This window comes from Sebastes fasciatus, chromosome 23 (assembly GCF_043250625.1).
Source record: "Sebastes fasciatus isolate fSebFas1 chromosome 23, fSebFas1.pri, whole genome shotgun sequence".
Classification (NCBI taxonomy): domain Eukaryota; kingdom Metazoa; phylum Chordata; class Actinopteri; order Perciformes; family Sebastidae; genus Sebastes; species Sebastes fasciatus.
Window position 1 is genome coordinate 20,611,823 of NC_133817.1, and position 27,348 is coordinate 20,639,170.

Genomic DNA, 27,348 nt, shown 5'->3' on the forward strand with positions numbered 1-27,348 from the left:
CATAGTGAAGGGGAAACTATTGGACATGTGTCTGTAGATTGTTTTCATGCTACTTGGTTTGATTTACAGGAGAACCTCTCAAAACATTTCCAAAAAGATATCATACCAACAAAGATTGAGATATGACTCACTTTTAACAATTCCAGTTTTTCAGCAGATGAAATTTACATAATTTATTTGATTAATATCTTAGCAAAATATTATATACATCAAATGATATGGCTTAAAAGAATACCCACCTTTTATACTTTTTAAGATACTGATTTTAAAACATATTTGACTATGATTGAAAACTTCTAAAAATTCTAAATTGGCAAAAACTATTAGATTGCTTAAACATTTTAAATTTATTCCAATTGTTTAACAGACCCTGATTTTGTTTTTTGTTTGTTTTTGTGTTTTTTGTGTAATTTTGATTTTATTCATCATTTCCTTTCCTTACAGTTTATTTGTTGTATAATTTACTTTATTTTTATATAATTTTTATACTGTAAAATATATTTGCAGATTTTTTTTGTAACGAAAAATCTGAATGTGTTTTATGTAACTACTGTATTGAACTTTTGAAAGAAAGTATGACAAATTAAAAACATCAAATTATATAATGACCCTGGCTGGACAGAGAGGTGTGTAGTTGGTGAAGACTGGTGAAGCCACAATGATGGAGCAGTTTTGGAGCACTTATTCCAATTGTTCAACAGACCCTGATTGTTTTTTTTGTGTTTTTTGTGGGGGGGTTGTAATTTTATTTTTTGTTTTTATTCATCTTTTCCTTTCCTTACATTTTATTTGTTATATAATTTACTTATTTTTTTTGTATTATTTTTATACTGTAAAATATATTTGCAGATTTTTTTTGTAATGAAAAATCTGAATGTGTTTTATTTAACAACTGTATTGAACTTTTGAAATAAAGTATAAAAAATTAAAAACATCAAATTATATAAAGACCTTGGCACAGATTTAAAAAAAAAAAATTCTAAAATTCTAAATTGGCAAAAACTATTAGATTGCTTAGACATTTAAATTTATTCCAATTGTTTAACAGACCCTGACTGTGTTATTTTTTTATTTTTTATTTTTTTTCTGTAATTTTGTTTTGTTTTATTCATCTTGTCCTTTACTTACATTTTATTTGTTGTATAATTTACTTTATTTTTATATTATTTTTATACTTTAATATATATATATATATATATATGTATATATATATACTGTATATATATATATATGATATATTATATGTATATTTATATATATATATATATATATATATATATAAATATATATATATTTATATATATATAAATATTATATTTATATATATTATATTTATATATTATTATATATTGTATATTATATATATATTATATATATATATATAATATATATATATATTTATATTTTATAATATAAACATCAAATGATATGCACAAAGAGGTGTGTAGTTGGAGGAGACTGGTGAAGCAACAATGATGGAGCACTTTTGGAGCACTCTTCTAGAATAATTCCACCACTGGGTGTCACGCTTCTGCCCTGCTGTCTGTCTGGCCAGCTTGCTGATTGGCTGAAACAGCGTTACGTCACTCGCCCACGTGCCTACGGTGACGCCCCCCGCGCTTTCCCAGCATGCACCGGGGTGATGTCCGAGGAAAGATGGCGGAAGGCGGAGCGGCAGATCTGGATACTCAGAGAGTCGAGGTCGCGGCGCTGCTGAAGACGCAGCTGAGGAAGGGAGACACCTGGTGAGAGACGAGCTGACACCTTTACACAGGTACCGCGGGGCCGTGGGCTGGCTCCGCCGAGGCTGTCAGCGACACGGAGCCGCAGAGAGCCGAGAGGAGCCGAGAGGACGGGCCGTGTTGACAGTTAGCTCCGAGCTAGCTACCGTTAGCCTGGCTGCTACATGTGTGTCAGCCTGGGAGGCTAACTGGGAGCTAACACTGGCAATGAACAGACAGAGACACTCACATGTCTGTTAACATTAAAGGTCGTATCCAGGCGGGTATATTCGCTGACATCTGGTTTATGTGTCTTCTGACATGACCACAGTGAGGTTGCAGTTCCTTCATCTGCTCCAGTTAGCAGGCTAATTGCTAATTGGCTGGCTAGCATGCCGAAGCACTCCGGTCGGTGGTTCGATCCCCGGCTGCTCCAGGTCACATGTCGATGTCTCCTTGAGCAAGACACTTAACCCCAAATTGCTCCTGAAGTTGGCACCTTAGCAGCCTCTGCCATCAGTGTGTGAATGTGTGTGTGAATGGGTGAATGCTGACATGTAGTATAAAGCGCTTTGAGTGGTCGGAAGACTAGAAAAGTCCATTTACCATGCCGAAGCACTAAGTGGTTTGCCAGCCAGTTGGGTTCATCCGTGGACTTCAGCAGGGCGGAGTTGGATAGGAAGCACCTGTCAAACTCACAGAACCAGATGCAACCATGCAACCATGCAGCAACCTGAACTCAAGTTACAACTATCAATCTGTGTTATGTTAGCCTCTGATTTGTTCAGAAATAAGAAATGCTTCATCCCTGGAAGCTAACGCTACACTGTCAATGAAGAGCCATACACCCTCACATGTCCTTTAACAGTACATGTCGTATTCCTGCGGTTATATCCGCTGACACCTCGCTTATGTGTCTTATGACATGACCACAGTGAGGCTGCAGTTTCTTCATCTGCTCCAGTTAGCAGGCTATTTGCTAATTGGCTGGCTAGCATGCCTAAGCACTAAGTGGTTTGCCAGCCAGTTGGGCTCAAGATTCACTTTATTGTCATTTCACTGAGTATTTGCATACACAGAAGGAAACGAAATATTGTTTCTCCCAGCAGCTCCCGTCAGTGCATTAAAAAGGATAGAATAAATAAGTATTAAAATTAACATACCTAAAAATAACAATAGAAGAATAGAATAAGTAAACGTTTCAGACACAATTTCATACAATTTGCAGTCATACACCCAATTTGCAGTCGTGTTTGGCGGCAGAGAAAAGTGCATTTATGTCTATAGTAAAGTGCTGTTTTGCATTACTGTTCTAAAAATTGTCTTTGACATGTGACTAAATTTAAAAACTGTTTCTGTGTTGATGCTGGGGGGTTGGATGTGTGTGTGTGTGTGTGTGTGTGTGTGTGTGTGTGTGTGTGTGTGTGTGTGTGTGTGTGTGTGTGTGTGTGTGTGTGTGTGTGTGTGTGTGTGTGTGTGTGTGTGTGTGTGTGTGTGTGTGTGGGGAGGGGATACAGTCCATTTACAAGTTATTTACAATCTAACCGCTTGTGGGAAGAAGCTTCATCCGTGGACTTCAGCAGGGCGGAGTCGGAAAACAAGCACCTGTCAAACATCACAGAGCCAGTTGGCCATGCAATGCAGCAACCTATCAACTATCAATCTGTGTTCTGTTAGTCTCTAAAAAGTCAGATTTGTTGAGAGCACACTGACAGCAAGGTGGCCTTCACCTGCGAGTGGGTTCACCCTTTGCCCCATGGCTGTGGCTCAGAGGGTAGAGCAAGTTGTCCACCAATCAGAAGGTCGGTTGTTCGATCCCCGGCTGCTCCTCCGGGGCACATGTCAATGTCTCCTTGAGCAAGACACTTAACTTGTGAATGAGTGTTTAGATTAGATCCTGATGGGCAAAGTTGGCACCTTAGCAGCCTCTGCCATCAATGTGTGAATGTGTGTGTGAATGGGTGAATGCTGACATGTAGTGTAAAGAGCTTTGAGTGGTCGGAAGACTAGAAAAGCTGTATAAATGCAATTTACCATTTACTTCAGCAGGGCGGAGTCGGAAAAACAAGCACCTGTCAAACTCACAGAGCCAGCTGGCCAGGCATGCAGCAACCTGAACTCAAGTTACAACTATCTAATCTGTGTTAGCCTCTAAAAGTCTGATTTGTTTGAGAGCACTGACAGCAAGGTGGCCTTCTATTATCATCATTATCATCTCTCTCCTTCCTGAAATAAGAAATGCTTCATCCCTGGACATTTTTCAAAAAACACCTCAAACACCACCTGTTCATCAAGGCCTATGATCTCAGCTGACTCTTCCTACACATCACTCTTTTAATTACTTAGCTATAGTTTCTCCTCTATGTTATTTATCAGTATGATTTTGTGTGCCCCCTCTGTAAAGCGTCCTTGGGTTTCTGAAAGGCGCTATAGAAGTCCAATTTATTATTATTATTATCATTTAATGTGTAAAAAACAAATACAGCAGCTTTGGTTTACACCTTAAAGCTTTGTTGCATGACTCTTGGACAAACTAGACTGAATAGCAGTGTCCCATCTTTGCTTTAATTCTAATACTGCTTGTCTTCTCTCTGCAGGTACCTGGTGGACAGTCACTGGTTCAAACAGTGGAAGAAATATGTGGGATTTGACAGTTGGGACAAATACCAGATGGGGGACCAGAATGTCTACCCAGGACCGGTTGATAACTCCGGGCTACTCAGAGGTAAGATAAATGGCGCTTCACCTCCTTAGACATTAAATCACAATTATTGTAAATGCTATGTGGCACACACCTGGTCAGTATAGCTTTATCATTCTGGAAGGAGTAACAAAGAGTTCAGAGGAAAAGGGGAACAAAAACAACATTGTTGACTGACCCCATAGAGTAGCCTTTTTGGGTGGGTTCATAGAAAGCTCTCCAGCATACCTTTGTGTGTTTTGTGTCGTGTGAGACAGGTCGCTGTTGTAAGTGCGGTCCCCACAATGTGCTTTCCCTCCCTCTGTCTGCCTGCTTGTTTCTCAATCTTTCTCTCTCCCACTCCTTACCTCTAGATGGGGACGTGCTGGCCATCAAGGAGCACCTCATCGATGAGCTCGACTACGTCCTGGTCCCCACAGAGGGCTGGAATAAACTCGTCAGCTGGTATGGGTTGACGGAGAATCAAGAGCCAATTGCACGCAAGGTAAGGGTAATCCATCTTTAGCATACGTTTATGAATGGTGGAGAATGTTCTGCTCAACTGCATTGAGAATAGAACCAGTAGGGCAAAGGTGGCTTTCTGTGATGTGAGTTTAATGGCTGTGGTTAGTAGCTTTGGTGTATAGTATGCTTGTGTTGGGTTGAAACGGAGAAATGTGCACTATTATGGCTATTCGAGTTCGAGATATCAGGAGGGTTGAGTTTTGTAACATAGAATAGTAAAAGACGCAGCCAAATGATTTTGGAGAACTCTAGTTCTTTATGATGATATTGACATGGCTCCACCGCTGCTCATACATTTGAACAAAATCAATAGCAAAAGTCTGGCACAAAATTTAGTTTGGAATGAAATACTGAAGGCTTGTGTGTAACCGTAAGAAATGCTGTTGTGTGGGTTTATTGGTTGACGTGATTGGCCAGTTAGATGAACTGCAATTGTTTATTTTAGGATTAATAAGTACTGTCACAAGCATTTTGATAGACTGAAACAAACCGCTGTGGTTCCAGTTGATTAATCAGTGGAATACTTCCATGATGGCGGCAACAACTTAACAAGTATCAAATCCCCGCTTCAAATCTCGCTAGTCATGGCATCATGGCTGCTAGAAGAGGTTCCTCTCCCCCCTTCATCTCTATCATTCTCTCTCTCGTTCTCTTCACCCCCCCAACCCCTTCCATCGACCCTCCCTTTTTGCCATGTATGTCGTGGGACGTATCGGGTGGCCGCAGGGTTTCTATTTTCAGGCAACGTCCTGGATGACTGAAAAGCTACATGGAGCGATCTGCGAGACACAACATGCAGGAGGTTCATTATTAGTTTTCTTTTCTTTGATTTCTTTTGATGGGGTTGTCATCCCGAGGTGTGGAGGGAACACAAGCGATAAAAACGGATTTAGGAGGATTGTAGTCACAGGTTTGGCACCGCGTTTCCTTGCTGCGTTGTCCTCTTGTGGTGTGGTACGCCAGCACCGGCGGAGTGCTCCTGCGCGTCCTTGTTTTTTGAAGTGGAGGAATGCCGGCTGAGGTCACACTGAGAGAAGCAGCTTCTGAGAGGAGCGAGAGAGGCATAACCAGTATGGGAGGAGGAGGGGGGGTGGGTGGGGTAAATGGTTTTGGCTCGGCTCTGATTTGACATATTCTGCCAGAGTTCGGCGAGGAGTTTTTGCTCAGAGTTTACAAACACATGGGTGTTTTGCTGAGGGGTAGGACGGGCCCATCGGGGGGATCGTGGTATGGATAGGATAGGGGGTGGGGGGTCGGGGAAGAATCTGAGCTGTGTGTGTGTGTGTGTGTGTGCATGACTATTGCAGTTCTCAGGGACATTTGTGAAGTTGGTACTGTGTGTATATATGTGTGTGTTGAAGGGGGCTCAGCAGTGAAATAAATAGGCTGGGACCCCTCAGCTGTTTCCAAGAGGTGCTGCTAATTTAGGCTCTCTGACACCACTCCTATCAGATGAGCGGCAACCAGGCCAGCAGAATGTACTTTGTTAACCATGAGAAACAGAAGCTAGTACAACTCCAAATTTACCTGACACTGTTCATTGTTTAAGACTGCAAATAGGTAATTAGAGAGAGGTAATGTCAGAGTGTACCTGGGACGTACATGAGTTCATACGATAGCAAGCATACTAATTCCTATTTAAAGAATAACCCGCTAATGGCTGGTGTTCCATCATGTTTGGTTGGTAGCTGTTAAAGAGTAAATTTTTTGTATCATGATTAGATTAGCGGGAGGCTGTATTTTCATCTGATATAGTGACGGCAGAGAATTATCTTATTTTTTGGCATGACATGTTGCTACATAATGTTTTCAAGACCCACGGTTTTTATTTGCTGCAGTCAGCTAATGTAGTCCAGATATGGCCCACAATTAATATTAAAAACGGTTGGAAATATTTGTAATTATCCTGAGAAGTACTAGTACATATGTGTCTTTTTCATTAGAGCCACTTTTGCATAGAATGAATGATAAGCGTTCTCAGTTCTTAGTTGACTAATCGGTTGTTTTGATCTTAGTGAACTAAGATTTCTTTAGACGATTTGTTGTTTTTTTATGCTTTTTTCATGCTGAATGACTTATTTCTAAGAAACTTCTGAGCACATCTCTGGTAAACAGAAGATTTAAAGTGATGCTATTGTGTGATTCATTGTGGAGAAATCAACTAATTGACTTGTCAACAAAATCGTACGAGTGTTAGTCAATGAAGAATTTCTTTGGTCGTGGAGAGCCCTACTGCAAATACTTTATACGTACATATAGTATTTAATGTTGAGTCCTGTACATATGCAATGTATTTGACTAATCATGATATCATTCAGATTATGTGGCAGGTTAATCATCTGTTTTTTTTCCCCAGGTGGTGGAACAGGGTATGTTCGTGAAGCACTGCAAGGTGGAGGTGTACCTGACGGAGCTGAAGCTGTGTGAAGACAGCAACATGGACAATGTGATCACCAGGCGCTTCAGTAAAGCCGACACAATAGGTAGGCCCCAGTCACTCTGGAACAACTGTCCATTTAAGAAGTTCTTTAATATTAATAAATCAAAAATTCCTCCTTATGTTTAACAATAGTTCTGATAATATTCCCACTTTTCTGCAGACCTGATAGAGAAGGAGATGAGGAAGCTGTTCAGCATCGCCGATGAGAAGGAGACCAGGCTGTGGAACCGTTACATGAGCAACACCTTCGAGCCTCTCAACAAACCCGACAGCACCATTCAAGACGCCGGCCTCTACCAAGGACAGGTATAGGGCCTTCTCTAGTTTTATCTCTCATCTAACACTTTGAATCGCTCTGCAGGGTTCTTTTCCAGGGGTCAGCAAAAAAACGGGTATTTGACAAAATCGACACACAGCTATCCAAATATGGCTTGCTATGTGGACAGTTATTATTCCTGAGCTCAGTGAAATATGCTCTAGTTTCAATCGCCCCTTTTCAGATAGCTCATCCTTATTTGTGCTCTCTGCCAGTCAGCCCTTTTAGACCGCAGCAGTAGTGCTTCTGCTTTGTTTGGATCTGTATCCAACAGGTTATCACGACCTGCAGAGGGCAGTCTAAAGAATCTCAGTTCTCTAATAACTTTTGTGCTCAATTCTTTTCAATTTGTTTATGAAATCATTTAAACACCGTAGGTGGTACTGAGTTGTTCTGTTGAAGTTTGAGTCTCTTTAGGTGGTGCTCTTGTCTTTTTCTTTTCATCACTGCTCCTACTATGTACCCAGTTTCTCTTGTGGATAAACACTTTACATAAACAAGTATATTAAGGACCAAGAAACCTTGACACAAGGTGGTTAGAGCAACAAAATGTATATCTGTGGTGATGGAGAACAGCAAAGCAGAATCAGATTTTTATGAAAATAATATGCAGTAGATCATTTAAATCATCGTCTAACTTTCCTTTTGAAAAGACTTTGAAGGGAAGCCGGAGTTATGTTAACACGATGTGGTAAGACCGTCCTGTAATTAGACGGTTACGACTTTAAAAACCCACAACAACATCTGTTTGTCGGCTGCCATGCGAGGCACTCGACTTCTCTTTGTAAGCTGCTTAAACTGTGCACGCATGTCCCCGGCATCCACCTGGCAGTCCACTAGAGCAGCCACAGTCTCTACACAAGCCTAGATTAATCTAGACACCTGGTCCACAATGAGCCTGCAGGCTTCAGATCGCGGGGCTGTCCCGTTCACCGGCAGCTGCTCCAGAGGATTGTCGAGCCTCGGATAACTAACCTCACTATGTGAAACAGCGGATAACATCCGTCCGGCTCCCTGTCGTTCACCGTTAGAAATAGCAGCGACAGGTTGTTGGTTCTACTAGTAGCTTTTAGGAAGTCAATTCGCAGTGTGTGGAAAGGCAAACCACATCTGTTCCTTTGTGTCTATTTATTAAAAATGTCTTGATTTCATGTCATATTGTATTTTTTAACCTTGGAAAATTCCGAGTGCAATCTGATATAATCCATTAATTGAAATAAAAAAAGAAAGCCATCCAACTCGAGATAAATGCAACTAAACACGCTCAGACGACATCTTCTATTTCAGTAGCTCACAGTATAGGATGCAAATACGTTTGGTGTCTTTAAACTAAGCAGATGGAGTCCTATTTTCTCTCTGCCGTCTCCCACAGGTTCTCGTAATAGAGCAGAAAGCCGAGGATGGCACATGGCCCCGAGGCTCCACGGCACCCAAGTGAGTCAACGGCACATCACCTGGCTGATATTTCTTTGTTGACTGAAAGAAAAATGTTACCACAGAAATAGAAAGCAATTTTCCACTCTGCATCCAAACACTATTGATTTACCAAAAGATTACGCATAGGCGGTATATGTTTTTTACTTGGGTAAAAAGTATTATGATGTGACAAAGCACCAGGATTCGTTGTCTAAAACACCTTTCAATCGCCGCCTCTTTGGAAATTGCAAAATGTAATTGTGTAACCCTTGTTTTTAAAAGTTTCCCTGCTATGTCACCACAGCACCTCATCATCTTCAAAACTTCCCTCTCTCTACGACTTTGCCTCTTTTTGCTTGACTTTTTGTTGCTCACATATCCCTCCTATTTGTTTTAATTCATCTCAGTTTTTTATTTTACCGGCATTCCAACACCTTTCTGGAACAGCTCCTTTATTTCCTCTCCTCTAACTCATGATCTATTCTTTATCTTTTTGAAGGTCATCTGGTGCTTCCAATCTCTCTGCTTTGCCAAAGATCTCGCCTTCATCTCTCACAAACAATCATAACAGCAGCTTCAACAGCAGGAAGTAAGGCTTAGCAATGGGCTGAATAGCTGAGGGGCAGGGTGGGATTTTTGGATGCCAACAGACAGAGATGGAGTCTGGAGTGTTGCTCGGCACAAAACCTTCACATTAACCTCGCTGGAATTTCTGATCCAATTAGCTTTCTGCAGAACCTCTCAATTTGCTAATTCAGTCCTACTAAATGATCAGCTATCCCAGAATGAAGTTTGTGGAACTTTGTTTTGTACAGGTCCATCTCTGCCTGTGGTTTGGATCTTAAAGCTATATTGTGATGATGCAGATTCAGCTGTAAAAGCTGATAGCAGCGAGGGGGGGGTGATTGATCTTTTTTTGAACAGCAGTGCTCTCTATAAAGGGCCCGACAGTGCCTCTGGGTGCCTTACTCAGCATTTAATTCCACTAGTTGATAGTTCAGCATCTGATTTTCTACCGTACTGATTGATAGCGCTGGCTAGGGCTGCATGATTATGGTTAATGTGATAATAATTTTACCCATTAATGTGTGCTACAAGGTATTGATTTCACCCTTTCTAGTGTCTTGTACAACACTCAATCCAAACATTCAAATAATCAAATATTGGCAGTGTCTTTGGGGCACAGTGACGAGCCTGAGACACGCTCGGTTATCACTGTTGCCTCACAGCGAGAAGGTCCCGGGTTCAATCCCCGGTCTGGGCAGGGCGTTTGCATGTTTTCCCCGTGTTCGCGTGGGTTTCCGGTTACCTCCCACCACCAAATGTATCCTTCCTACGTTAGGAAGGGCATCTAGCGTAAAACCTATGCCAAATCTAGATCATAAAACGGGAGCAGGTATATCCAGGTAACGTGATATACTTTAATGAACTAAATAGTTTTCATATTCAAATGTAGAAGTCTGATTTATTTTTCTACTTTGCTAATTGCTTAATTTTTTAAAAGCATTTTCCACCGCAGAGGGTCGTCCGGGAATAAACTTGACCTGGTTCAACACAACATCCTCCTGCAGGGCGCTGCGGTGGCCAATCAAATAGTTATGTGCAAACGCACATTCCTTGTAGATAACTCCAGTATGTTACATAAACAGCAGTGTTGCCCTCTCTTAGTCCATTAGTCGACTTATCGGTTGTTTTGATCTTGGTTGACTGAGATTTCTTTAGTTGAGTAGTCATTTTTTAAGCTTTTTTCATGCTGAATGACTTATTTACACAAGAAACTTATGAGCACATCTGTCACACACAGATCTGTCTGTAAATCAACTAATCGATTAGTCGGCTCAGAATTTCTTTGGTTAAGAACAGCCTCACGTCCGCTGCAATGAATAATAAAATAATATGAAAGTTATCATGGCGACAGAGTTGTAAAATCCATTTTTTTTTGCACCCATGTTGCCGTTTGATAAGCCTTCAAAAACTCATGGATCTGTTTCTCAAACTGGATCAAAACAGTCCTGGATCCTATTTCATGTCTCAGCAGCACCTGAAGCAGTACGGCCACACCAACGCAGAGGAGTAAAAAGAAACCAGAAAATATTCACATTAAAGAAGCTGGAATCATAAAATTTAAACTTTTTTTTTTTTAATTACTCAAACCGATTAATCAATTATCAAAATAGTTGCCGATTAATTTAAGATAGCCTCCATAAGATTCTACCGCCCACATCTCCATCTTTATTCTTGTTTTGGTTTCATTACGCCCAAAGTTGTTAAAGCTCCCTCTAACAACTTTGGGCTGGCGTGTAACTGCGTGTAATGGAAGTTGATGAATACCACACCAGGAGAACAAATGAAGCATGTTATTGTTAATCACTCAAAAAGGAAATCGCAGTATGTGCTTAGTCATGCAGCTCAAGTACAAGCCACAGAAACATCTCAATCAATCCGTCAAGATTTCTTGCTTTGCCAAAATGAATTCAACTTTCAGTTTCTGTTTCCTGGAAACGTCACTGTAGCCCAGATTAAGTTTCGTTGCTGAAGCGTTGGGACCTGGAGGCTCCGTCAGCCCTCTGCTAGAGAGCACTGCTCGCCTGTGGGTGGAGCTTTCGCCTCTGCTGTCTAGTTAGACTCTACTGTCCCCTCCTTCCACTTTATGTGTGTGATTTACTGCATGCTGGAGTTTGTCCCTGTGTGTGTGTGTGTGTGTGTGTGTGTGTGTCTTAAGATAAAGACACTGCATTGTATTTCCTGATACTCTTGGAATGCAGAAATAATAGCCACAAGCTCGGCCACCCTGAAAAAAAATCAATATTGATAAAGAAGGAGGGTGAAGCGAGCCCGTCCTTCCTACACTCGCTGGCTGGAAAGGAGATTATTTTCTATACTACTGCCTTGTACTTCGCATTCGGGAGTGTAGTTGCACATTATCATTTCACAGCTCTGCTTTATACAGTTTGATAGCATTGGTGGCATCTTTTTCCTGCGCAGAGTGGGTGACTTGGGGGAAATTGGATCTTCACTCCCAGCAGCTCCCCTGTCCCTGATTCACTGTAGTGCCAGAGCTGTCGTTGCCTCTGAATTATGCATGGGGCCTCTTTTTTTCTTTCTTTCTCCTCATACGAAGCATTCCCGCATTACATAACACTTGTCTTTTTGATTTTGCGGTTTTGGCCCGGTCGGTTTAGCCTCAGTGTAACAGCAGCAAGTTTCACCGTCCTACGAGGCGGCGTCCCCTGACAACAGTCTCTCTCTCTCTCTCTCTCTCTCTCTCTCTCTCTCTCTCTCTCTCTCTCTCTCTCTCTCTCTCTCTCTCTCGCTCTCTCGCTCTCTCGCTCTCTCTCTCTCTCTCTCTCTCTCTCTTCCCCCTGAGCTCATTGCGATGCACACGTTCTGCAGTCTAAATGACCTTCAGAATACATTTCATCTGCTCCCGCTCCCCATCGTCGCCTGCCTTCACACATACCGGCCCCTGTGATGAAACCAGCCCTTTCTTCAGAGTTTTTCTCACTTTATTTATTTAGACCCTCCCTTTTTTGAAAGCTCTCATACAGACAGCCATGGCATATTAAAGAGGCAGTGTTTGAAGGGTGCTAACAATGTCACTGGGTGATATTTCACAGGGAGAGGGCGGGAAATGAGAGTTGTGTGTTAGTGTGTCGAGAGGAGAGAGAGCGTAATGTGTGCAAAAGTGTAAGAAAAGGGGATAAATGGTGTCGGCATGCGTTAATGTGTGTGTGTGTGCGTTGGAGAGAGAGAGAGAGAGGTAGAGAGATACTAAGAGAGTCAGGCCTGTGAATACTGCAGCCTCAGCTGGATGCAGTGGATCAGCTGCTCCCTCCATCCCCATCTCATTTCTCTTCTGTCCCCCCTCCATCCCCGTACTGTCTGCCCCTCCCCCCTGTTCTCCCTCCCTCCCTCTCACCCTCTCCCTCTCTCTCTCTCTGTGCACCTCTAGCTTCGGTAGCAGTAGTCTTGAGCATCCTTGCTGCTGCTGATGCTGCTATAAATATCTGCTGGTAGCCGTAGAGCGGCAGAGAGCAGCAGGCAGGCCAGAGGGAGGGGAGCAGAGGACCAGAGGACAGGATAGGACAACACAGGACAGGACAGGGGGTAGGGATCTGAGGCAGAGAGGATAACAAGATGACAGGCGGTCGAGCTCGAAAAAGAAGAAGGGGGGAGAAGAGAGGAGAGGAGCTGCTTAGTTAGCTCTAAGAAAGAGGAAGAGGAAGAGTGTGTGTTTTTGGGTGTCAACGCGTCCTGTGGTTTGATTGTCAGCCTGGCTGGACGTGGAAGTCAGATTGAGGCCTAAACTTGGTTGGGACTATATCCAAACAGCTACTGGAGCTGGAGTTAACACAAGGACTTAACAGTGGAGAGACTGGAGCTGGACTTTGCTTCCTGGGCCTCTAAAAGTCAGGATTTTGCCTGCGCCGGACCCCAAGCCGAACCCCAGCCAACTCTGAACCCCCTGTCCAGGCTGCAGGTCGTTGTGTTTTCGCGCGGACATGTGGGCCGGCGTGGGCCGGGGCGGGGTTGAGATGTCATGCTCCTGTGTTGCTGGTGGTGCCTGAGGCCCGAGGCGGTGGAGCTGGACAGCAGGAGGGTGGACCACCGCGTGCTGAACTGCGAGGCCAGTGCCTCCACCGCCATCACAGCTGTTTCCCTTGACCAGTGGGAGCCAGAAACGACCAACACTGCCCTGCAGCCCTCCCAGAGGTCTGCTGATTGCTGCAGTTGATGGAGGCCTAGCTTTAAGCACTGACTAGGAATGGGGGGAGGCGGGGGGGGGGGATTCATAGGTTTCCATTGTAGTTTGATCTTTGATTGAAGAGGAAATAGTGGAAAACTGCAGCTGCATATTTGCCTGGTGGTGTTTGAATGTATTGCTAACAGCTTTATCTTGATAAAAACAGTATATACCCGGTAAAATTAACATAGATGTAGCAACATTTGTGTTCAATGGGATGTTCGTGACCTTTTCTTTGCTTATAGCAGTTTGACAAACGCTAGCCAACCCTATCTAACCCGCCTGCTGGTGCTTTCTGTATGTTTATTGCACAGTGTGAAGAATTCAAGCTATAGTCTACCGTCCTACCACCCCTACAGCAGCAGCTATGACTACTCGGACCAGAGCAGGCAGAGTGAGCGCTCGGGCCTCTGTGGACTCTCCAACCTGGGCAACACCTGCTTCATGAACTCTGCTGTGCAGGTAACGGCGCGCCTTCAGGGAACTCTGCACAGTCTAGCAAAGTATGGGAAGTTATTCTAATTCTTTCTTCAAAAGTTTATTCATAGAGTCTAGAAGAGTTATTTATAGGAGTATTGAAGGTGTTCTGAAGGCTTGTGGTGGCCCAACACCACACTATGACACTTGTTTTTTTCTTTAATTTGTCACCATTCTGTGTATTTGCTTAAGTTTTCTTAATAAAAAGGAAAGTGACAGCATGGTAGTTCAAAGTGCAGATCCTGTGAAGAGCCTAAATGTATCCTCTAATGATTATTGTCCTCTTCTGCTTTTGCTCCCCCCCTCAGTGTTTAAGCAATATCCCTCCTCTGACGGAGTACTTCCTCAAAGACAAGTTCACAGAGGAGCTGAACGAGGACAACCCGCTGGGCATGAAGGGGGAGATCGCCAAGGCCTACTCCGAGCTCATCAAGCAGCTGTGGTCGGGCAAATACAGCTACGTCACCCCGAGGCCTTTCAAGGTGACTACCTGGGAAAACTTTACTAGGAAAAATAGTCAAGTTTTGTATGTTGGGCTCACTAACTTAACAGTGCAGGGTCTGTAAATTGTGTCACCCACAGTAACGCACTTTGAGCAGGTAGCAAAAGTATGTCTTTGGAGTATAAACAATACTATCATTACTACTCTGAAAGATACAAATACACAAGTAGCAAACTCCTAGTAAGTGAAAGGTTTTAAAGTGCAGGTAGCACCAGTTTGAATCCTCAAATATGATTTAACAATCTGAAAATGGCCATGTTCGTATCAGACGTTTGGGTAAAGGCTTGCATAGAACTGTGGGGACTTAACCAATAAGTGCCTGGTGATGAAATCTTAAAAAGAAACTAAAACCAATGGCCAAGAAAGCACCTAAGTATGTTCCATTCTTGTGAGAATAGACTCATTTTATCGATTTCTAATATTGGGCCTAAAGTATTCTTTTTTTTCTTTTTTTCATTCTGTTTTTCATTCGCTCCTCATGTCATTTTTTTCCATCCTCCAGACCCAGGTGGGCCGCTTCGCCCCACAGTTCTCGGGCTACCAACAGCAGGACTCTCACGAGCTGCTGGCCTTTCTCCTGGACGGCCTTCACGAAGACTTGAACCGCATCAGAAAGAAGCCCTACATCCAGCTCAAGGACGCTAACGGCAGACCTGATAAGGTGGGATGATAATGTGTTAAATCTCCAGACGTTAAAGAGTATATGTAGTCAAACATATTACCAAAAAAAAGCGACAAATTAGTCTTTTGTAATAGCTATTTCATGTTTCGCCGTTCACCTCAAGCTGGTAGCGGAGGAGGCGTGGGAGAACCACGTCAAGAGAAACGACTCCATCATCGTGGACATCTTCCACGGCCTTTTCAAGTCCACCCTGGTGTGTCCTGTGTGCGCCAAGGTCTCTGTGACCTTTGACCCTTTCTGCTACCTGACCCTGCCCCTGCCCATGAAGAAGGAGCGGACACTGGAGGTCTATCTGGTCAGACTGGACCCTATGGCCAAACCCACACAGGTAACAACGCCTCGGGAAAGCACCTGAACGCCACTAAACTGTTGTACCCTGACATTATAATTTCATCTGACCTTGTGTTTCCGTTTTCAGTACAAGCTGACCGTGCCGAAGGTGGGCTACATCTCTGACCTGTGTACCTCGCTCTCCAACCTGGCCGAGGTGCCTGCTGAGAAGGTAGAAACATCAGACAACATCTCATCAGACACCACAGAACGAAATAGTCTATTCCCCTTTAAACTGTCCCTGCCCACCCGGCTTCAGAAGCTAGTTGGGAAAAATGCTGTATTCTTTTCCTAACATTAGGAATTGGTGGTTCATATATCAGTTTAATCTGCCTACATTTCCAAGAATCTACTAACTACTTTTCTTGTTCCCCCCTAGATGATTGTAACTGACATCTATAACCACCGTTTCCATCGGATCTTTGCCACAAACGAGAACCTCAGCAGCATCATGGAGAGAGATGATATCTACGTGTGAGTGTCCCACTTGGCTGACAGGCCTACTCTGTTATCTGAAGTTTTAAACAGCATCTAAATTGTAACTAAAGTTCGTTTACCACATAAAAAAACTGATTTAAGCTGAATGTATGGTGTAATTTGACAGAATTAGCATTTAGTCTGTTTTCTCAAACAGCTTCATTCATTGTTTTGAAACCTTCCTAGATAAGATCTATTGACTGTTTTGCATTTGCGATTAAGAGATTTAAAGCATAGAGTCGTTGGCTGTCAACCAATTTAAATAGCTTTATTTGCCAAGGACATAAATATGAAGGATTTCACTCTTGCTGCTATCGTGTAGCATCATCAGCGTGACTCTCAGAACTGACCACTCTTCTCTCTGCAGATTCGAGTTGGCGGTGAACCGGGTGGAGGACATGGACCACGTGGTGATCCCGGTGCACCTGAGGGAGAAGTACAAACAGTCGGGCTACAACCACACCAGCACGCCGCTCTTCGGACAGCCCTTCCTCCTCGCCGTCCCCAGATCCCTCAGCGAAGACAAACTCTACAACATGCTGCTCCTGCGCCTCTGGTACGTTCAGATTGACACTATAATGCTTGTCGACTCTGATGGCGGCTGATAAAGTCTGTCTTGTCTACGAGCCACTTTGGCAGGCGATCAAGAAGCAACGAGTCGTTTTTAAAAAATCTGAATTGCTGTAAATAAAAAATGTTTTTATGTTTTGTGCAGCCGGTTTGTGCGATCTTCAGTAGAGGAGGAGGAAGAGGACTGTGAAGAGACACAGCCGCCCAAACAACACACTGTCAACGGTAACGGCACTAATGGACTGCTGGAGGAGGGGTCGCCGAGTGAGTGCACAACACTTCCACACTCACACGTTCCAATCAGATACTTCACCTGTAACAGTTCTGACCTATTCAAATGTCTTACTGGATTTTAGCCACATAGAATTTGATGTTTAAAGTCATTATTCTTTAGAAGGATTTTACATTTATTTTCCACTCACTTATTTACTTATAATTATTATTATTTTTGTCTGTTTGTCTGTCTGTTTGTCCTTGCTTTTATTTCATTTTATGTTTGGTTATTTTAGATTTATTTATTTACTTACTTACTTACTTACTTACTTACTTACTTACTTACTTACTTACTTACTTACTTACTTACTTACTTACTTACTTACTTACTTACTTACTTACTTACTTTCTTACTTACTTATTTTTTACTTACTTACTTATTTTTTATTTACTTATTTACATACTTACTTATTTATTTATTTTCTTACTTATTTACTTACTTACTTACTTACTCACTTATTTACTTACTTACTTACTTACTTACTTACTTATTTACTTACTTACTTACTTATTTATTTACTTACTCACTCACTCACTCACTCACTCACTCACTCACTTACTTACTTACTTACATATTTATTTATAGCCCCTTACATAAAAATATTGCTTCTGTATTTACATGTGATGATAATGTTACAGCATGTTCTTTGTCTTATTCATTGATCTTGTATGATGCAATGATTTTGTATCTTGTAGAACAAAGTACACGTATGGTTTAATTAAGTCAATAAATTAAAAAAAAAGAAGCCGCCACGGTGCAATAAGATGTCTTCTGTCCTTCCCTCAGGCGAGATGGAGACAGACGAGCAGGACGACGAGTCCAGTCAGGATCAGGAGCTGCCCTCTGAGAACGACAACAGCCAGTCGGAGGACTCCGTGGACAACGAGCTGGAGAACGGCGTGGTCGGCCCTCAGAACTCCACCAAAGGCCAGCAGACGGCCGGGCACAGCAGGAAGAGACTATTTACATTCCAGTTCAATAACATGGGGAAAACGGACTTCTCCCTCATCAAGGAGGACACCCGGCAGATCCGCTTCGACGAGGGACACCTCCGACTCAGTGGTAGGAACCGGTGGGCCAAGCAGGGAATAAAGGAAGAATCCATCCTTTTGGGAGGAGAATTAATCCTCTCATAATATCAACTTCAAAAAGCAAATTATATCTATCTAGAATCCTTTTTCAAACGGTGGATATCTTATTTTTGCGGCACAGAAAAAGTGAATGAATCATTTTATAAGCACTGAGATAAGTGACCCAGTAGATGCTTGGATGAAATAACAGACTGAATGATGATGATAGTAAAAATGAAAGATGACTCATCTGAGCTACATCCTGTCCACTTTCTTCTTTTACAGACCGCTCTTATCTCTCCTTGGACTGGGAACCAGAGATGAAGAAGAAGTACTTTGACGAGACCGTCGTCGAGGTGAAGCCAATATCAGGATATACAGATGTCCAACTTTAACGGCGTTTATTGCAGCAGAGCAGTTGGTGCGCTCTTTAGCATGCATACCGTGAGGCGTAGAACAAGTGCAGTCTGCCATCCTGCTACAAAAATATGGCAATGTGACCCAGACAGGAGCAGCAGGAAGTCCTGGTAACAAGCAAGGACTGTTTTTGTAATCAAAAGGTCACAGATTTGATGCCTGCAGCAGCCAGCGCATCCTTAAAAAAGGTGTTAAACCCCCCACCTTGCTCACCACAAGATGCTTCCTCTTACATTTTAATAACTAAATATTTGCTATCTATCCATGCACCAAACCTGTCCTGTAAAAACGGTGTTAATTTGAATGAATTCACTGTCTTAAGGCACATTATTAGTCCACATTTGAACTTGTGGAAAAGTATTATGAGTGCACAAAACTCATATAAGGCCACTTTAAAGTAAAGTATTCCCTGTTTTGCTCTATTTTGGGACACGTCCAGTGAGACACAAACAGTGGTATAAGACGTGCTTTCTAACAGCTGTGTGTGTGTTTGTGTGTGTGTGAGAGCAGGACTTTGACAAGCACGAGAGCATGGAGTACAAGCCTCAGAAGAAGGCGTTCTTCAAGCTGAAGGACTGCATCGAACTGTTCACCACGAAGGAGAAACTGGGAGCAGAAGACCCCTGGTGAGAAACGCTGCACATTTCGAAACGAGCTACAAGCACGGAGGAGACGCCGGCTGTCGACCGACCGCATGTGCTAACGTGCTTCCTGTCTCGTAGGTACTGTCCGGACTGTAAGCAGCACCAACAGGCCACTAAGAAGCTGGACCTGTGGTCTCTGCCGCCGGTCCTGGTGGTCCATCTGAAACGCTTCTCCTACAGTCGCTACATGAGGGACAAACTGGACTCCCTTGTTGATTTCCCACTCAGGTGCACGCACACACACACACACACACACACACACACACACACACACACACACACACACACACACACACACACACACACACACACACAAGAAGGCAATAAATCACTGCAGCAGAACACTGTATTTTCAGCAGTTCATCCATTGTTTCTGTTTTACTTCATCCATACACACTACAGTATATGCAGACCCACAGTATATATATAGTATATATATAGTATATACATAAAGATGAATCCTGTCATGCATATTATAGATACAATTACACATCTTGTGATTTCCTTCAGTAAAATTAGCTAAATTTGAAGGTTTTCAAACTTTTTTTCTGCCTCCGCGGTTTATGTTTTGTCATTGTTCGGAATTGTGATACAAAATGACAAACACTACAGACTGCTGGATATTTTATGTAATGTTTGAAACATACAGTATGTATTTAAATTCAACACTAGGCCAAATTGTTGCTTTTGCTTTTTTTTTCCTCTGTACAATTTTCCAGCAAAGATGAGTGAAATTTGCACGTTATGATAAAGATGTTAGATATCAGATACCTTTGCCAGTCAAAGTACCATTTTATTTTGATTGTAAAACCACACACCAAACAACAGTTTAAAGCTGAAGTGGGCGAGATCGGAGCAAATATGATTATTTTTATAAAACGGTTGCTATATCGTGACAGTAGTACATGAAACACGTAACCTGAAAAAAATCATGCACCTCTGCGTCCTCCGGTGCTCCTAACGGCATCTGCGAGATTTCACAGACCGGAGGAAAACAAGCAGTAAGAGCTGATCTGAGGTCTGCTGTCCAGCTGAGAGCCAGCTGTCAATCACTCGCAAACGGTCAAACTAGGCAGCGCTGATCAAATATGAATCAATATTATGTTACGTTAATGCCTATTTCTCTCCTCAGATGTTTTCAAAATCATCTTGTAGTGCACGGTTTAGCTGTAAAATGAGAAAGTTTGTGACGCCGCTGCAATTGTGAAATCTGGTGAAGGAACTTCAAGTTTCGGTCACATGACCGGAGCACAGCCAATAGGAACGCTCTCTCATTGAAATGACCTGTGATTGGTCAAAGTCTCCCGTCACGGGCTAGATTTTTTAAAGCCTGAAAACAGAGCCATGAGGAGGTGCAGAAGTCTAGTTATCTCTCAGAACACTTGAATTACAATATGCTGAAAGGTTATTATGGAATTTTTGCCCAATGATACCAAAAACATACTGCCTACTGCAGCTTTAAGTAAAAAATACCTTCATGTCAAAATCACAAAATGTTTTACTTGAAGTAATAAGTCTACAAGCAATTTCATCAGATTTAGGTTTATTTCCTCTTTATGCTTCTGTTTTCTTTGGTTTGTATGTGGCTGGAGGTAGATGTTTTAAAGAGGACCTGTTATGCTTTTGTGCTTTGTCCCTTTCCTTTAGTTTGTTATATAGTTTTTTGGTGTTATAACTTTGCAGACTTTTTACATGCACAAAGGGAGTTCCTCTCCTTCACTCCTTCACAGAAACACTGCTCCTGAACTGAAATATCCTGCCTACTGCAGCTTTAAACAGAAACTAAACAGTTTCAGTTCTGTTCCTGCTAGCACTGCTGTCTTGACATTAGTCCAAGTTCTAAAGGGTTTCAGGACCTTTTAATACCCTGAAATACCTCAGAAAGTTGCTGCCTGTATAGAAATAAAGACCTGTATAGATGACGTCTTACAGTCCTACATATGATGTGCTTCCTGCAGAGACCTGGACATGTCCGAGTTCCTGATCAACCCCAACGCCGGACCCTGTCACTACGACCTCATTGCCGTTTCCAACCACTACGGCGGGATGGGCGGAGGCCACTGTAAGATTCACCACACGTATCATTGAGCAATATTCATCTTTCCCTTTTTATCACAGCTCTGTATGTTCCTTCCCTTTTAATATGACACTTTGCAGCATAATCAAGAAACACGATGTGCAAATATAGTGTTTATCATGTGCCTGAAAGCCAGTGAGGCTAACAAGCTTGATGTAAACATCAGTCATGACTGGATTGTTTCACTCTGAAGCTCACTACAGGCATTACAGCAGGGCTTCACTGCATTTTTAAAGTTTGCTTTAAGGGCTTTCTGTCGAGTTTGCATTAACATTCTGTTCTAATTATAGCCAACCATATGCTTGTGTTATGGTACAGCGTTTTGAACGTGCTTTTCACTGTGGTTACAACAAGACTTTTCAGAGACAAGAGTGTGTATGTATTAAATAGATTTATTGTACTTAAGTACAATAGAGTGGTACAGGAATGAGTCCTAAAACCTGTTAATGAGTTAGCATTCTGGCACTTCCGGTTCCCTCGTCTGGAAGTCAGTGGGTTTTTAGTTAGATGCCTGAAATGAAGTCTGTGGTTAACACAGGCTGAAGAGATTTTACCGTTTTACCTACAGTATAAAATACGTCAGTAAATCCCCCCCACTCGTGAATTTCGAAGCTTGTACGTGTCTTTAAAAAGGCGGTTGCTAACAAGTGGCTAATAGAGAGTACTAAACGTCATCACGCCGAAGACTAGTGAGCCTTTAGCTTAGCGGTGGTGACGTGAAGTCATGTGACTAGTTTGTTTATAGCCGAATGTTAGCTTTTTTACTTCTGTCGATTGCATTCACGCTTCAAAAATCATAAAAGTGGTGTTCGTTTGTGAAGATTATCTTGCGGAACAAAACGTAAAGTATCATAAACGTTTGTTTGCTACAGAGTTTATTTTCTGCGATAATCAAAAAGCCAACGGAACAATCCAATCGGCTTTTTATCGAGGGAGCCAGGGCGATGCTAACTTCCTGGTTTGTATACAAGAATACATCATCCCTGGATCACTCTATACATAGCTGTCATCTATTCATTTTTTATGTGTTGGGTGTCCTGTTAACAAAATGTCAGTGACCAAACTGTACTGAATTGAGTTTTTGAATTGGAAATGCAGGAGCTCTTAAGTACTGACAGACACAGTACGCTTACCAAAGCGTAAGTGTTTTATAGTACAAACGGTACGAGTACACATGTAAAGAGGGAAAACTTGTCTAATACTCCGTCTTTGAATCTCCTCCCGCTCAGACACGGCGTACGCCAAGAACAAAGACGACGGAAAGTGGTACAACTTTGATGACAGCAGCGTGTCTCCTGCCAACGAAGATCAAATAGTGGTGAGTGTGTCCTCATTGGCAACAGCACTACTGTACATTCATCAAAGGCCGTTTTGCTGGACAAACTAGAACTGGTTTCATTTCATTAAAGTAATGTACTTCTAATATTGTCACTAATTGTGATTAATTATTAAATTGCGGTTTTCTCAAAGACATCCGACTGTGCCGATGCTTCCAAAAAAAGCACTAATAAGGAACCGAGGCCTCTCTCTTCTTTTCTAGGGTCGTGGGTATTTTGTTGCTGTTACCGCTCTTGGACAGTTCTTGATATGCAGTAATTGGCACATTTAAACAAGTCGGTGATTCAGACAACGGAGCCCACACTCCAACAATGTGAAGTCTCATTAAGATGTGTTGACAGCAGGGGGGGGGTGTCGAGAAAGTTTTTAAAGGCATTCCACCGCACTGATAAACGCAGCTCCTAAGTAAATAAGTTTGTCAGGTTAACACAGCACAATCACAGCTGATGTTTTAATGACTTGTACGTAACAAACACCTTCTGCTGCAGGAAAACGTGTTAACACAGAAGGTGGGTATGATTAAGCATAACTGACGCTCACATTCACGTAACTGTTGAATTAAATCATTGTAAAAATAAATAAACATGAATTGCCATTGGCTGATATAGTTAATTACATATTTGGTAATGGTATATATACTGCTTGATAGTTGATGTTAACAGTGTTGTTGGCAAATGTGTGCCTGTGCTCCTTGTGTGTAATATTCATGTTCATTTTCATAAGAAATTTAAAGGGTAAGGCAGGTGATTATTATATTATTTGGTATGGTAAACAAATCCAATGAAGACACCGAGGTGAACAATCTGTTATTCTGTCTCAATACTTTTCACTCTCAGTACAGTCACTGATGTGTTTTTAAAGAGGACCTATTGTGCTTTTTTTCAGGTGCATACTTTTATACTATTTTGGGTTTCTACCAGGACACATTTACATTCCTTAAAGTTCAAAAAACACTTTATTTTTCTCATACCGGCTGTGCTGCAGCACCTCTTTTCACCTTCTGTCTGAAACGCTCTGTTTGAGCCCCTGCTCCTCTACAACCCCCCTGAAAAACTCAGCCTGATTGGTCAGCTGGCCCACTCTGTTGTGATTCAACCGAATCAATCTCTTCGTACCCCGCTCCAGCTCCGCTCTTTGTTTAAGGGCGTGCCAAACTAGCAGGTATCATGCAAATGTGTTACTTGGTGACATCACCACGTTACGGAACAAAAAGGCGGGACTTCAAGCAAGGCATTTCGGGCCGTTCAGGAGCAGTGTTTCTGTGGGGGAGAGTAACTCCCTTTGGCGTGTGGACTTTGTAGCTTTGCAGACCTTTTACATGGACGTAAAACAATATAACACACTACAGGAAAGGGGGAAAAAGCACAAATACCAATCGGTCCTCTTTAATAGCTTTTGGACAACAATGGAGCTCTATGACGCAGAGGAATAAACTAGTGTATACCAGGTGTGTTAGTGTGATCAGTTAATTGTTAGTTTTGATCTTTTCATGGGAATTGTTGACAAAAAATATAGAATATCACCAGACTACTCCTTTAACTTTCCTCGACAGACAGACTAGTCATCATTTGTTTAACCAATTAGAATTCGGGAGGTGTTCCTACAGTAGGGTTGTCTTGGGAAACATGTCCACAAACACTAAGCCCTCTGGTTAGTCTGTAATTAATGCAGCATCCTGTTGACTCATTATCAAAGGATTAAAAAAATTGCATGGTCATGTTATTAGAAGTTATAATATTTAAAAGTGTCGACGTGAGTTAAAAAGGGAATTCTACCTAAAAACAAAGCCAACAGCAGCAGTGAGTTGTTTGTGTGGCTGCTCGCTAACTTTCTTTATCATCGTCTTTCTTTCAGTCCAAAGCGGGCTACGTGTTATTCTACCAGCGCCAGGACACGGTGAAAGGCACCGGCTACTTTGCTCTAGACCACGAGGAAGAGGAGGAGGACGAGGAGGAGGAGGAAGGAGAGGATGAGGAGAACGGAGGCGAGGAGAGGCTGGAGAGAAAGACCGCCTCCTCCTCTCAGGGTGCCTCGAACGCCGCCGCCAGTACCTCTGCAGCCAACGCCTCTGCAGCCAACGCCTCTGCAGCCGCCGCCTCTCAGAGTGACGAGGAGGACCTGAACGAAAACCGGCGCAGGAAGAACGACAACGATCAGGGGAATGAGGAGGAGGAGGAGGAGGAAGAAGAGGACGAAGAGGAGGAGGAGGAAGAGGAGGAGCAGGCGCCCAATCGAGACGTCACCATGAAAACCAACTGAGGCAAACAAGGACACGGATATATGGAGAGAGAGACTAGGATCTTTCCATCCAAAGCCATATGGACACAGCATGGCAGCGGGCGCCACCAGCCTCGGCCAGCGGCTCGGACTCGGCCGCTCGACAGGCTGAGCCACCGCGGGGGCGACGGCTGTTCGGTCAGGGAGCTGCCGCGGTACGCAACTCTAAAGAAATCAGGGCCCTCCTCTGTGGTTGGATCACTGTGTGTGTGTGTGTGTGTGTGTGTGTGTGTGTGTGCAAAGTGTGCAAAGTGTGTGTGAGTGTGTCGCCACGTCCATCCGTTTAGGATTCACCTGAAAAGAGTCACTGAACGACATCAGGGGGGGACGGGTTTAGAGGCTGCACGGTGCAGCGCTCTTAATCGCCCTCTTGCTTTTTGTGTTTTTTTTATATATTTTTGAGAGCAATGCATATCATTTTATTATCATTTAGACCTTGTAAATATTTTAAACACTGAATTATATCGGGTTTTCATGATGCGCTGAAACATTTTTGAACTTGCACAATCACCAACCATCCACCCCTTTTTTTTATGTGTTATTGCCAGACATACTGCAATTGTGTAACAATAACGTCGTCTCTCAGAGGGTTCGCTCACATTAAAAAGCTTAGGAAGCTGCCTTTAGTCGAGCCAGTGTACAGTCTAGACTCAACGTAGAGACGTGATGCTCATAGCTGGTTTTATAACGTGTTGAAAACAGCCAAACTGTCCTAGCTTTGTGCTGCTGCTGCTGCTACTACTGCTGTGATCTTGCATTTTTAGACACATTATTCGTGTATCAGCATGAACCTTTAAGGTCCTGCTTTTTGCTGTCTCTCTCTCTGGTCTCCTCTGTTGATAATTTCTTAAAATAAAAGCAGGATTTAAGAAGTTATCCAGCTAACTTTGCAAAAAAAAAAAATGAAACGGATTCTAATTTTATCTGCAAAAATGAATTGTTAAAAGGTGTTTCACTCTGTCTTAACTCAACATACTGTGCAGGGATCGCAACAAATAATCTGTTTTAAAAAAAGTTAGCTGGCCGGCTCGGATCCCTACGCCGCAAATCTCCTCTTTTTTTAAGTTATTTCATAGGTGGCGTTTTAAAGCTTTACCACGGCTCCGCTCTCCTCTTTCATAATCGAGGCACTGCGAGATTAGAGAACATCGGTGATTTCGCCGACATCAGATGGATCATCGTCTCCTGTTCGGATCACCTCGGCCTTAACTCTTAATCTCAGTCTGGTCGCCTTTTCTTTGCACATCACTATATCACGCCGTCTTTCTCTCGCACCAACACTCTGTGTACGAATGTCCGTAGTATTATTCGTCTGCTTGTTACATCGCAGATTTCTTTTACTCCACAAGAGGGCCAGAATGTACGCTGAATGGAATGAACACTGACCAGATGTATGTGGTTGATGCCTTTTTTGATTCTTTACAGGGCCACATTTCTTTTTCCCCTCTTCCTCCTTTTTTTTTTTCTTCTCATGGCTCCCTTTTTTGGTTTGGTTGAATGTGATGGTTATAGGTTCTTCGCCTTTGATTCAGCTGTATGAATTCATGGGTCCCTTTCCAGGAGGGGGGGGGCTTCTCTGTGGTTCCTGAGCTTTGAGGGTGGGGGGACACAAAGTGAAAACCGGCGGGGTGAGTCTGCCTAAAAGGCCGATCAGCTTTTTTGGATCATGATACAGTGACAATATTTTGTGGCAGATTGTTGCAGGATATTCCTCCATCGGCGTAACTCCTGATAAAACTCTATTCTCCATGGTGGAGTGTTATGTTTTCTTTTTCTACCGGTTCTTCCATTGTAAGCAGCATTAGCGTACCTGTTGTTGCCTCAGAATATTCAACGTGTACCATGCCTTTATGAGCATCTGTGTGCTTCGACTTCATCGCCTCAGCCGCTGCCTCGCTTTTTGGGCGACTCACCCCACCTCCCCTGAATCCTGACTGAGATGTGATTGCTACTATAGGCTTATACAATACTGTACATAAGAGTTCACTCTGTGAGTGCACATTTGATAAAGTTTATTTATTTATATGTAAGCATTTAATAATAAACAGACAATATATTTAAAACCTTGGCAAGACCTGAAATGTCGGGGGTGATTGGGGGGGTGGGGGGGGTAATATGTGGGGAATCCACACACGTACACACACTAGTTTGCAGAAGTCTTGCCTGTGCTCTCGTCAGGGAGGGAATATTTTTAAAAAAAGGATGGTTCTGTTTGTTTTTGGGACGTTTTTTTGTAAAAATAATCAAGACATCCTTGCATGACGACATAACGGGGGTTTCCAGGTTTGGCTGCACTTGAGTTCACTTGGGTTTACATTTGAAATGTGCATGTGTATTTATACACAATATTCAATAAAGTTGTGTAAAGCTT

General features: G+C 42.6%; 1 protein-coding gene across 8 annotated transcripts; it reads left to right on the top strand.

Moving 5' to 3' along the window:
* Positions 1-1,588: 1,588 nt before the first annotated feature.
* On the top strand, positions 1,589-27,348 carry usp15 (ubiquitin specific peptidase 15). 8 transcript variants are annotated; one of them, XM_074625546.1, is made up of 22 exons: positions 1,589-1,745; positions 4,319-4,446; positions 4,776-4,906; positions 7,283-7,409; positions 7,527-7,672; positions 9,055-9,116; positions 9,598-9,687; positions 14,157-14,304; positions 14,628-14,801; positions 15,324-15,482; positions 15,607-15,831; positions 15,922-16,005; positions 16,213-16,307; positions 16,678-16,866; positions 17,026-17,144; positions 17,941-18,216; positions 18,510-18,580; positions 19,152-19,267; positions 19,364-19,513; positions 21,244-21,347; positions 22,592-22,680; positions 24,555-27,348. In XM_074625546.1, exons 1-22 carry the CDS (start codon positions 1,630-1,632, stop codon positions 24,957-24,959), a joined length of 3,204 nt encoding a protein of 1,067 aa, XP_074481647.1. In that variant the 5' UTR covers positions 1,589-1,629; the 3' UTR covers positions 24,960-27,348. The 8 variants fall into 8 exon arrangements, with proteins under 8 accessions (XP_074481647.1, XP_074481648.1, XP_074481650.1 ...); XM_074625547.1 differs by having other exon boundaries at positions 14,202-14,304; XM_074625549.1 differs by lacking the exon at positions 9,598-9,687.